The sequence below is a fragment of the Enhydra lutris genome, unplaced genomic scaffold (assembly GCF_002288905.1).
Source record: "Enhydra lutris kenyoni isolate GAN:26980312 unplaced genomic scaffold, ASM228890v2 scaffoldscaffold102, whole genome shotgun sequence".
Classification (NCBI taxonomy): domain Eukaryota; kingdom Metazoa; phylum Chordata; class Mammalia; order Carnivora; family Mustelidae; genus Enhydra; species Enhydra lutris.
In genome coordinates, this window is record NW_019154186.1 from 386407 (window position 1) to 398287 (window position 11881).

The following is an 11881-nucleotide window of genomic DNA, read 5'->3' on the forward strand; positions in this document are numbered from 1 at the left end:
GGACATTGAGGGGGGGTGTGTGCTGTGTTGAGTGCTGTGAAGTGTGTAAACCTGGCGATTCACAGACCTGTACCCCGGGGCTAAAAATACATTATATATTTATAAAAAAATAAAAATTTTTAAAAGTGTGAAGTTTGTTTGATCCCACTGGTACTGTTCCATTTCACAGGTTATAACACATTATGTGAAACCTAGTCTGAACTAGAAAGTAGTTCTAAAGGCTACTATGGTATCAACCATACAGATAACAGAAATAAGTTAGGGCTTAAAAAGGACTTCTGTTTGGAAGATATATTGTGAGAGTCTAAAAACCTATATACTGCACATATATCCTATCCAGTGTGCCAGAAAAAATATTAATCAACTAATATATGGTAGGGAAAATTCTATGGTTTGCTAGACTAGAAAAATATATAGGTTTCAATGACTTTTCTTCCAAAACAGTCCAACTTATGTCATATTAATGGGTAGGAAGTAGTACAATAAGTAAGCTTCATATTTTTTATTTAAAAAAAAATATACCAGGGAACCTGGGTGGTTCAGTCGGCTAAGTGTCTGACTCTTAGAGTCCAGCTCAGGTCATGATCTCAAGGTCCTGGATGGAGCCCAGCTTCGTGCTGTGCAGTGAGTGGAGAGTCTGCTTATCTCTCCCCCTCTGACCCTCTCCTGCTTGCTCACTTGCTCTCTTAAATAAATAATCCTTTTAAAAGAATCTACCTATTTAAATGGACAAAAACCTCAAAGAGTGTTTACTCATGAAAGTTATCTCTAGTAGTTAAAATGTAATACTGTTTATGCAGAATTCATTCAGAATACAAGGATATGACTTACAAATGTCTTTGAATCCTCACATAGATATGCATGCATGCCATTTATAACAGCAGCCTTGATGAGTACCCACTGTAACTGGCTGAGAAATGCTTAGGCTTATAATAAAACAGAATAAAGGATGGTGGTTAGAAATCACAGAACAGGTGACACCTAATTCTGATAACCTGGTGATAGAAAGTGAAGGCTATGATGTATAGATGGTAGTAGTGTTACGACTTTAGGAGAGAAACAAAACAACATTTATATGAAATTATAAACTATGATGCAGAGAATCAAATGTAAAGTTAAGTTAATATCCCTAGGCTAATCTATTTTTATTTTAATTCACATACATATGTATATGTATAAGTGTATATATATTTTATACACCTTACAGAATTCATATTTACTTTAATTACCAAAGAATGACCCAAAAGTTTAATATACTACTTCAAAAACAATGGAAAGATGTTTTGTTTTTAATCAACTATCTATACATATATACATTTAATTATATAATTCCCTGAAAGTGTCAGTTCAAATTGCAGAGAGTGAGGTATAATTTTTATAACAAACATTAAATCTGTATCATACACAAAATTCTGAGATACACTCTGCTGAGGAAAAAAAAGATATAGAAGGCTGATAAAAACTCAGGCTTAAAGAGGGTACAGGGCACCTGGGGGGCTAGTCAGTTGAACTTCTGACTCTTGATTTTGGATCAGGTCCTAATCTCAGGGCTGTGAGATCAAACCCTGGCTCTGGGCTTGACCTGGAATGCTTCTCTCCCCAGCTCCCACTCCAATGGCCCCTCCACCTACTCATGCGCATGTGAGCATGCACACATGTGAGCAGGTGTGCAAGCGCATGGTCTTACTCTCACACTCTCTCTAAAATAAATAAATCATCTTAAAAAAAAAAAGAGAGTACAATCATTTCCGGGGAAAAGATCTTTTTTATCTAGGATCCAACACATATAAGGTCTCATTTTGAAATTCTTTATCAGTATAGGACAAACAAAACTTTTTAGTGACTTTTCCCTTAAAAACAACAAACACCAATTAGTATTTACAAGATGTAAACATGATCTGAATTAGGAAAGGAAATGCAGGAATTTAGTGGAAAAATAGGAACGAGGTTAAAAATTCCATTTTCTGAAATCTTGCCATTTGTGATGACATGGATGGAACTAGAGGGTATTATGCTTAGCGAAATAAATCAGAGAAAGACAATTATCATATTATCTCCCTGATATGAGGAAACTGAGAGGCAACATGGGGGGCTTGGGGGGTAGGAAAAGAATAAATGAAACAAAATGGGATCGGGAGGGAGACAAACCATAAGAGCCTCTTAATCTCACAAAGCAAACTGAGGGTTGCCGGGGGAGGGGGATCGGGAGAGGGGTTATGGACACTGGGGAAGGTATGTGCTATGAAGTGTGTAAACCTGGCGATTCACAGACCTGTACCCCTGGGGCTAGTAATACATATGTTAATAAAAACAATTTTTTTAAATTCCATTTTCAAAAAATGGTAAGGAAACCAGTAAGCTTCTGCTCACTCCCCAGTGATCTGTTCATTCTGTCCCATTCCTTACCTAAAAGTTCTGCAGAGTGAGTAGCAAGTGGCAATAGAAGAGAAAACAGTGTGGCTCCTTTTAAATTGGGCAATGCCATAGGAAGAGGAAAAAAAATGATTAAGAAATCCACAAACCTCCTTCTTAGTTTAAATTGATAGGAAGACCTCTGGTCCTATGGGAAATGATACTCCCTATTCATCCCTACTTTGGCAAGTAACTGAAGGAGGAAGAGTTTGTCTAGAAATACACAGACCTTCATATTCAGAATTAAATAACTTCCAAATTTATAACATTCTCACCTCCGCATGGTTAAGAAATGTGGGCTGGAGAATCTCTACTTCCAGCAGTTTATTGGACTGGATACTATGAAGGGACCTCTTTGTTTCTATCAAAAAATGACTTTTCACATTAAGCATGACTTTTATTGCACTGCTGAGATGGAAAGAAATAAAAGAAAAGAAACATCTACAAGAAACTCTTCAACCCCAAATACACACACACAGTACAAACAAACCCTGAGCTAAATTCAAAGTTTCAAGAAAAAAAAAGCAAAAAAAACACTCCAATTAAAAAAAAAAAAAAGACTTGGGGCACCTGGGTGGCTCAGTTGGTTAAGTGTTTGCCTTTGGTTCAGGCCATGATCCCAGGGTCCTGGGATCAAGCCCCAGGTTGGGGATCTCTGCCCAGTGGGAGCCTTCTTTTCCCTCTCCCTGTTGCTGCCCCTGCTTGTACTCTATCTGTGTCAAATAAATAAATAAAATCTTTATATTTAAAAAAGCAAGTTTTCATTCTAGCCATAAGTAACAGTCTTCCCAAGATACATGAACCATGTTTTTAAACAGTCATGTCACTATGAGATGCACTTTTTAAGTTTTTATTTAAATTCCAGTTAGTTAACATACAATGTAATTTTACTTTTCAGGTGTACAATATAGTGATTCAACACTTCCATACAACACCCAGTGTTCATCACAAGTGCACTCCTTAATCCCCATCACCTATTCAACCCACTCCCTCACCCAGTTCCAGTCTCGTAACTATTGGTTTGTTCTAACATACATTTCTAATAAAGTTTTACTTTTATGTTTAAAAAAAAAAGTCTTGTTGCTCATTCTAATCACTGTGGGAGCTGTACCTGGGGCTCCTTTAATAAGAAAGGATCCTCTTATTATACGCAACTGATGAATTATTGAACACTCCATCTGAAACTAATGATGTACTATATGTTGGCTAATTCAATTTAAATTTAAAAAAGAAGGATCCCCTGAAAGGAGATGAAATGGTCCCAAATCTTAGTGCCTTCCAGCTGAAGCAAACACAAATAATCCTTGAAGGAAAGCATCCTTAGTTTGGATCCCTAGATTTCCAAAGATTAAAACCAATCAAAGATAAACTCTCAAAGATAAGCATGGCCTAAAAAACTAAACCAATAACATGAATCAAAAGAAACAATACATGGCAGAACGTAAGATATATTGAACAAAATGAACAAGCAAAAGAGATTATCAAACAACAAGAAAGAGTTGGGGAGAGAAGGAACAGAGCTTCTACAAATCAAAGTGTACAATACTGAATTAAAAAATAAGAGGAATAAACTACATATCAGAGACAAATACAGAGAACTAATAAACTGGAAAGGAGACCTTAATAAAGTACCCAGGATATAGCCAGAATAACAAGGAGACAGAAAGCATGAAAGAGAGATTAAGAAAGAGATGAAAGAAAACAAAATTCTAAAACATTTCTATTCAGGGTTCCAAAAAGGTGAGAAGAGAGACAATGGAGGAAAACCAGTATTTGCAAAAATTCTGGCTGATAATTTTCCAAAATGATAAATGACAATACACAAATAGAGGAAATACACTGAAGTTGTTTGAGCCATATGGAAGTATAGGTCAAAATGGTTTAATATTGTTAATTACATATGGTTTAACCTATACCAAGCTAGATAAAGACAAAGAAACACCTAAATTCACTGTAGTGAAAATGCAGAATACCAAAAACAAACTATCATAAAAACAACCTGAGAGGGGCACCTGGGCGGCTCAGTGGGTTAAGCCTCTGCCTTGGGCTCAGGTCATGATCTCAGGGTCATGGGATAGAGCACCACATACAGCTCTCTGCTCAGAAGGCAGTCTGCTTCCCCCTCTCTCTGCCAGCCTCTCCGACTACTTGTGATCTCTCTCTCTCTCTCTCTGTTAATAAATAAATAAAATCTTTAAAAAAACAAAACAAAACAAAACAAAACCTGAGAGAGGGCACCTGGGTGGCTTAGTTGTTAAGCGTGTGCCTTTGGCTCAGGTCATGATCCCAGAATCCTGGTATTGGAGACCACATGGGGCTCCCTGCTCAGCAGGAAGCCTTCTTCTCCCTTTCTCACTTCCCCTGCTTGTGTTCCTTCTCTCTGTGTCTCTGTCAAATAAATAAATAAATAAATCTTAAAAAAAAAAAAAAACCTGAGAGAAAAGAAATAGGATTTATAAAGAAATGACAATTAGGCTGATACCAATTTTTCAAAAGCAAAAAAGGAATCCAAAGGACTGGATTTAAAGTACTGAGAAAAAAGAACTGCCAACCTAGAAGTGTTTACCTCACAAATCTTCACTCAAGACAAAAAGGAAAAAAAAACAGTTATGTTCATAAACACACAAACTAGGCATTTACTGCCAACAGATGTTAACTAGAGGAACTTTTAAAATTAGATACTTCGGAAGGAAGGAACAGACTCCTATTAACAAGATCCACTTCTGCTTGGTAAAGGACAGAGAATGTCAGATGGGATTAACAATATATAATAATTTGCTATTTATAGCCCCAAATATAGACTCATAAAAGCTGAAAAACAGAGATGGAGAAAGACATAATAGGCAAATACTAATAAGTTGTAGTAGCTATTTGAATACCAAAGTAGCCTTTAAGATAAAAAATGCATTATTAAGGATGGAGAAAGTCAGCAAATAATGTAAAATATTAAATTCATCAGGAAGATTAAAGTTATAAATTTAAATGATCTTAATAAATTGCCTCAAAATAAGTAAAAGGTAAAAATTGAGAGAATTATAGGGAGAAATTGACAAATCAAACATCATAATGGGAGATTTCAAAATACTGTATTATTGGGGCACCTGGGTGGCTCAGTAGGTTAAAGCCTCTGCCTTCGGCTCAGGTCATGATCCCAGGGTCCTGGGATCAAGCCCCACATCGGGCTCTCTGCTCCGTGGGGAGCCTGCTTCCTCCTCTCTCTCACTGCCTGCCTCTCTGCCTACTTGTGATCTCTGTCAAATAAATAAATAAAATCTTTTTTTAAAAAAAGAATTACCTTTAAAAAATACTTTATTATTGGTAGATGAAAGGAAAAAAAAACTCAATAAAATTTGCAAATCACAAAAAAAATTGCAAATTACAACCCAAAGTCTACCTTATTAGGCTCCAAGACCAATAATTAGAGAACCCTGTGCCCAAGAACACATTCTTCTTGAACACAAATGGAAAAATTACAAAAATTCATGATATACTAAGTCATAAAATAACGTCCAAAGTATTAATACCACAAAAACATATTTTCCACAGCAACAATGTCCATGATAGCCATACTATGGAAGGAGCTGAGACATCCTTAAACAAATGAATGATAAAGAATATGTGGTTTGTATATACAATGGAATATTACTCAGGCATTAGAAAGGATGAATATCTACCACTTACAATGACATGGATGGAAATGGAGGGTATCATGCTATCAGAGAAAGACAATTATCATATGGTTTCACTAATATGTGGAATATAAGAAAGAGGGCAGAGAACAATAGGGGAAGGGAGGGAAAACTCTCAGAGGGAGACAAACCATGAGAGACTCTTGGGGAAAAAAACTGAGGGCTGCGGATAGGGAGGAGGATGGGGAGATGGAGTAACTGCGTGATGGACATTAAAGGAGGGCATGTGATGTGATGAGCACTGGGTGTTACATGCAACTAATAAATCACTGAACATATATCAAAAACTAATGATATACACTATGTTGGCTAATTGAATTTAAATTTTAAAAAAACTTAATTTCCAGACATAACTTAATTTTCTATAATAAAATTAGATGGTAAGACCAAAAGAATGAACCAAATCAGCTATGTTAAAACCTCTCATAATGGGGTGCCTGGGTGGCTCAGTCAGTTAAGCACCTGTCTTCAGTTCAGGTCATGATCCCAGACTCCCAGAATCGAGCCCCACATCGGGCTCCCTGCTCAGCCAAGATTCTGCTTCTCCCTCTCCCGCTCCCCATGCTTGTGCTCTCTCTGTCAAATAAATAAATCTTTAAAATAAAATATAAAATAAAATAAAATAAAATAAAACCTCTCATAGCAATTCATGGGTCAATGAAAAAATCAAAATGAAAACTAAGATATTTAGGACTAAAAGACAATGAAAATAATATATAACTGTGAAGAGTCAAAACAGGAGTTGGCACTTTATCATCTTAAATGCTTACATTAGAAAATAAAAAAAAGATATATATTTAACATTGGGTTTCATCCTAAGAATTGGCAAGGACAGAAAAGGGGAGGGATGAGTGGAATAAAACCCAAAGAAAGCAAAACAGGGATAATAAAGAATGGAAATGAACGAACTAGGAACACAAAGCTATAATAGAAAGAATCAAAAAGCCACAAAGTTGATTCTTTGAAAACATACTGAGAGGCTGCGAAACTTGCTCAAGGCTACATGGCCAACGAATGGAGAAGCCAGGACTTAAATCTAGGTAGTCTGTCTCCATAGTCCAGATTTTTTACTACTATGCTCCACTGCCCTAAAGGTGCTACATATAAAAAGAAAGGATTGTTATGTTTGACCACATTAATCTTAATGACCTCATGTATCATGAATACCATAAAGCAAGATATATACAACACATACAATTAAGAAAAGATTAGTATTCAGAATAAAAACTCTATAAATCAATAAGGAAAATACAATAACCCAATAGACAAATGGGAAAAACATAGAAACATGCATTTCACCAAAAAGAAAACATGAATATCCAATAACCATATGAGAAGATGCCCCACCACATAAGTAATCTACAAAATGCAAAATAAAAGTATAATGCGAGGATATTTCATATGAGTCGGGTTGAAAAAAACTTAAAAATCTACTAACAAACATTGGCAAAGATGTAGACCTATGGAAATTCTTATCTACTGATAAACTGGTTTAATGCTCTGGAGAAAAATTTGGGTACTATCTTGTATGAATATTCATATACCCCATGACTTGGAAATTCTACTCCTAGATATATATCCTAGAGAAATTCTTGAACATGTATATCCTGAAACATACACAAGGATGTGTATGTTAATAGCAGAAAACAAAACAAAACAAAAAACAAAAAAACAAAAACAAAAAAATCCTGGAAACATCTTGTGTCTACCAGAAGAAAAATGGAAAAACTGTGGTGTATTCACAGTGGAATACTACATAGCAATGAAAATAACTGTAATTATGCAAAACAAGGAAGATGCTTTGAAACATAATATTGAGTGAAATAAGGAATTTACAGTACGGTTTTATTTTACGAAGTTCACACACAGGCCAAACTGAATATATCATTTAGATACGTAGGTAGGCAAATATAGAGATTTATAAAAGAGGAGAACAACAAAGTATGCTTGCATATACAAAATATTGAATAAATCTCATTTTTGTCTTTTTAATTTTCATCCATTATTTAAGTATTACCTTAAGAAGAGAAAAGAGAACCAATGTCAATCTTACCTGCAGAAACACTGAGGAAGTTCTCCTTGGCCATATAAAGGAAACAAAAATGGAGTGTTGCCATAACGTCCAAGGCAGTGAAGAAAGTTTTTGGTAGCTTTGAGACCATCTATGGTATTGCTGGCTTTCTCTGATGTCATTGCAATTGAATGCAGGACAAAGTACTGGAGGCTGGGGGTTAATTTCTGTGTTTTTAAATACTCGGAAAATGTAATCTCCTCATAGGCTATGTAAAGATAAAAATTGATCAATTAAAATTAGAACCAAACTTCACTTTAAAAACACTGCACAAAATACATCAAGCCTGTTCAAGACACTTGGCAAGGGACCAAGGTCGTATAATATTACATTTTGAACAGAGACCACAGATGTTAGGGGAAAAAAAGAACTAGAAACAATTTTACTATCTTAATTGAACTAATGGCACAATTTCCAAGCTTTAAATGATGAATCTTTTTTTAAAAATTAAATAAATTAAAGAAAAACTAGAAAAACATTAAGTAATTCATTAACCATCACAATAGGTTTACGTAAGTGGCAATATTTACTTTGTTATCTTTAAATTTCCAAATAATGTCAATAATTTTTTTAAAGATTTTATTTATTTATTTGACACAGAGAGAGCAAGCACAAGTAGGCAGAGAGGCAGGCAGAAAGAGATGGGGAAGCAGGCTCCCTGCTCAGCAGAGTCTGACGCGGGGCTCGATCCCAGGACCCTGAGACCATGACCTGAGCTGAAGGCAGAGGTTTAACCCACTGAGCCACCCAGATGCCCCAATAATGTCAATAATTACACTTTGAAATATTAAATACATATGACAAACGACAATTTTTTGGTGAAAACAGTGATAGAGCGATACTTAATTTTTTGGAAATGTATATTTCTTACTAAAACTAAGAACAATAAACTATGACTAAAAAGTAATAAAGGTAATTTCTGTGTGGCTAATGGAACCAGTCTTACTGCCTTACATCACACCTCAAAACAAGGGACCTAGAAACTATTCATTTAAAGAAGAGGAAAAAAAATGTAACTAGACTGTTAGTGGTAGGAAATACAATTCCGTGACAAAAGAAAAAAAGTAAAGATTATAAAAATTTACTGAGATAACATAAGTTTACACCACTGTGAAGGATGATTTGGCAGTGTCTTATGGACATGAAGCTTTAAGAGTAAGAGCTTGACTTCTAATATTCCATCAAGTAAAAAAAAATACTGCTATATTTCTCATTGTAACTTTATAAATGAAACATCAACAGAACATTCTGATTTTGGATAATGTTTCCAGCCCAATGCACTAAAAAGTATAAAGCTCTGATACTGAGATATTCAATTTTCAACAGACTCTGAAGTAACTGTATGATTTGGGTCAAAGCCAAGACTAGACTCTAATACAGTGGTTCACACTCCCCATACCATCTAGCCTCTTTTTCTTAATCAGTAAAAATGAGTAAGTCAATATACCAAGCAAAAGTAATCCTGGGAAAATGAAAAAATACACAGATTTTTTTCACTGCTGAAAAAAATTAAAAGAACAATGAAAAGAGACTTTCATCTATGAAGAATTAGTTAACAGCAGTATTTAATTAGTAAAAATAAAAACTAAACACCCAGCATAGCACTTCCACAATGATGAAAACATTCTATAGGTGTACTGTAGCCATAGTAGCTAATAACCACATGTGGCTCCTAAGCACTTCAAATATGGCTAGTCCAACTGAGGAACTGAATTTTAAATTTTATTTAATTTTAATTAATTTTAATTTAAATAAGTACATGTTGTTCCTGGCTAACCTACTGGATAGTGCAGAGTAAGAAATGTACTTTAACAAAGACATGAGTGGCTTACATCAGAGCAAGCATATTAAAATAAGAAAGTTCAAATAATTAGAGAACACAATTTAATGGCAAACAATACCTTTATATTGATCAGGATGTTTTTCATACTCCATACAAAATGTAAGAAACTTCATTAGCATTCGTTTTTCTACCATAGTAAGTTGTTTGCTATTAAAGACATCTGCTCTAGAACAAGGAACCTGAAAAACATGATTGTAAGTTAAGAAACTGCCTCCTAGTGATACAAGTATTCCAAATCACACTTTTTCCCCTTTAACTATAATAAGATAATTATTTCCATTCTAGACATCTGTGTTACCTTCCATCAGTTCTAATGGCATCTCTGTTAGGTTCAAAGCTAATTAACTTGTGAGCTCTCTTACTTAATTCTGCCAAGTTGCTCTTTATGCCATTAAAAGGCCAATGGCATGTCACCCCTAACTGGGTACAAATGACAGCTCAAATCTAGCAATACTGCCTAATAGTAACCATTTTTCAACACCAACATCAGGCTTCAGAATAACTCATGAAAATATTTACAGTAAAAATTTTAATTGAGTAATCTCTTAACTATTTATTTTTCCCATACGGGATTGGAATTCACTGCTTTGCCAGGAAAATAACAATCCTACTTGCTTATCCTTCCAAAACAAATCATAATAACTTAAGTTCATACTCCATCGCAACACTTGAGTAAGCAAAGTACCTGTTCCACTCTTCCTTCTCGAAATGCAAGAATCCTGGTAATATTTTTGAACTCTGCATATCGACTTACATTAGATTTGATTAAAAGATCAATTAGCAATCCTCGAGAATACAGCAGCTGTACAAAGAAAATATTTTACAGGATGAAGTAAAAGGCAAAATTGTGGAAAAACTGATAAATGCTAAATAAAGACATATAATTCCATTATATTTTTAAATATTTGTAAAAAGCATTATACATATTAATATTGCAGTACATAACATATTTTATTACAGGTTTACAACTGATTATCTGAAATTCAAAACCCAAAAAACTCTGGAATCCAAAGTTTTTCCATAAATAGTTTGACAACAAAATGACCCAAACTGTTATAAGGCTCTTCTATCTTTGCCCTGCTTACTGTGAACATTCGTACATCTGACTGCAGAAATATTAATAGGTTTAATTAATTAGTTTAATTAATTAAAGACTGCTAAGAATGTTGCCTCATATATAGCATACCAGCACATGTAGTGTATTATTTCCCAAAATAATTTTTTAAATCTAAATAACAGAACACACCAGGCCCAAGGGTTTTGAATAAGAGACTGTAGCCTTATATAAGGGCAGGTGGTTATTAAGAAGACACCAGCTCGCTGGACTTCCTCACCAAACAAAAAAGAAAAAGAGTGGTTATATATTTCCACCACAAGAGTTGAATTTTAAGGTCCCTCTATAATCCTAGCAGTCTAGATTTATATGAGATATGTCTTTCTCAAGAAGTGAGGATGATAGTTATTGCCAGCATGCACAATAGGAATTGATTTAATCTTCCACATCTCTCATAACCAATATTAGACAAAAACAACTTCAACAGTATTATCTTGCCTGTTCTAAATTTAACCACATGGTTAAGTGCAACACATTCGGCAATGTCCTATACTGATATACTTTTAAGTGTCTGACTCAATAAATGTTAAAAATGTAAATGTTACATCTCTAATAGGGGAGGGAAAAAAAACAATCAGCTTTAATACAAAGAGAAAGGGAATTTCAAAAATCAATCCAAACTGTTAGTCTGAGCATCCAAGAGGTCAGTAAGGACTCTGAAAATCAATATTAGTTAGGTGAATTTTATAAAGCCCAGCATTGTACAGAACAAAACTAGCATTGCTATTTTGGCAGTTGGGCGGGTTTATTGA

The 11881-nt window shown here is 34.7% G+C and overlaps 1 protein-coding gene across 1 annotated transcript in view; it reads right to left on the reverse strand.

Moving 5' to 3' along the window:
• The window catches only part of LOC111139356 (CHM, Rab escort protein 1), a 164327-nt gene that overhangs the window by 58494 nt on the left and 93952 nt on the right, over nucleotides 1-11881 (reverse strand). Inside the window, exons 6-8 of the mRNA XM_022491620.1 lie at nucleotides 10701-10817; nucleotides 10074-10194; nucleotides 8155-8380 (exon numbers count right to left, since the gene is read on the reverse strand). Of these exons, the coding sequence (XP_022347328.1) occupies nucleotides 8155-8380; nucleotides 10074-10194; nucleotides 10701-10817 (464 nt within the window). The remainder of the gene's footprint in view (nucleotides 1-8154; nucleotides 8381-10073; nucleotides 10195-10700; nucleotides 10818-11881) is intronic.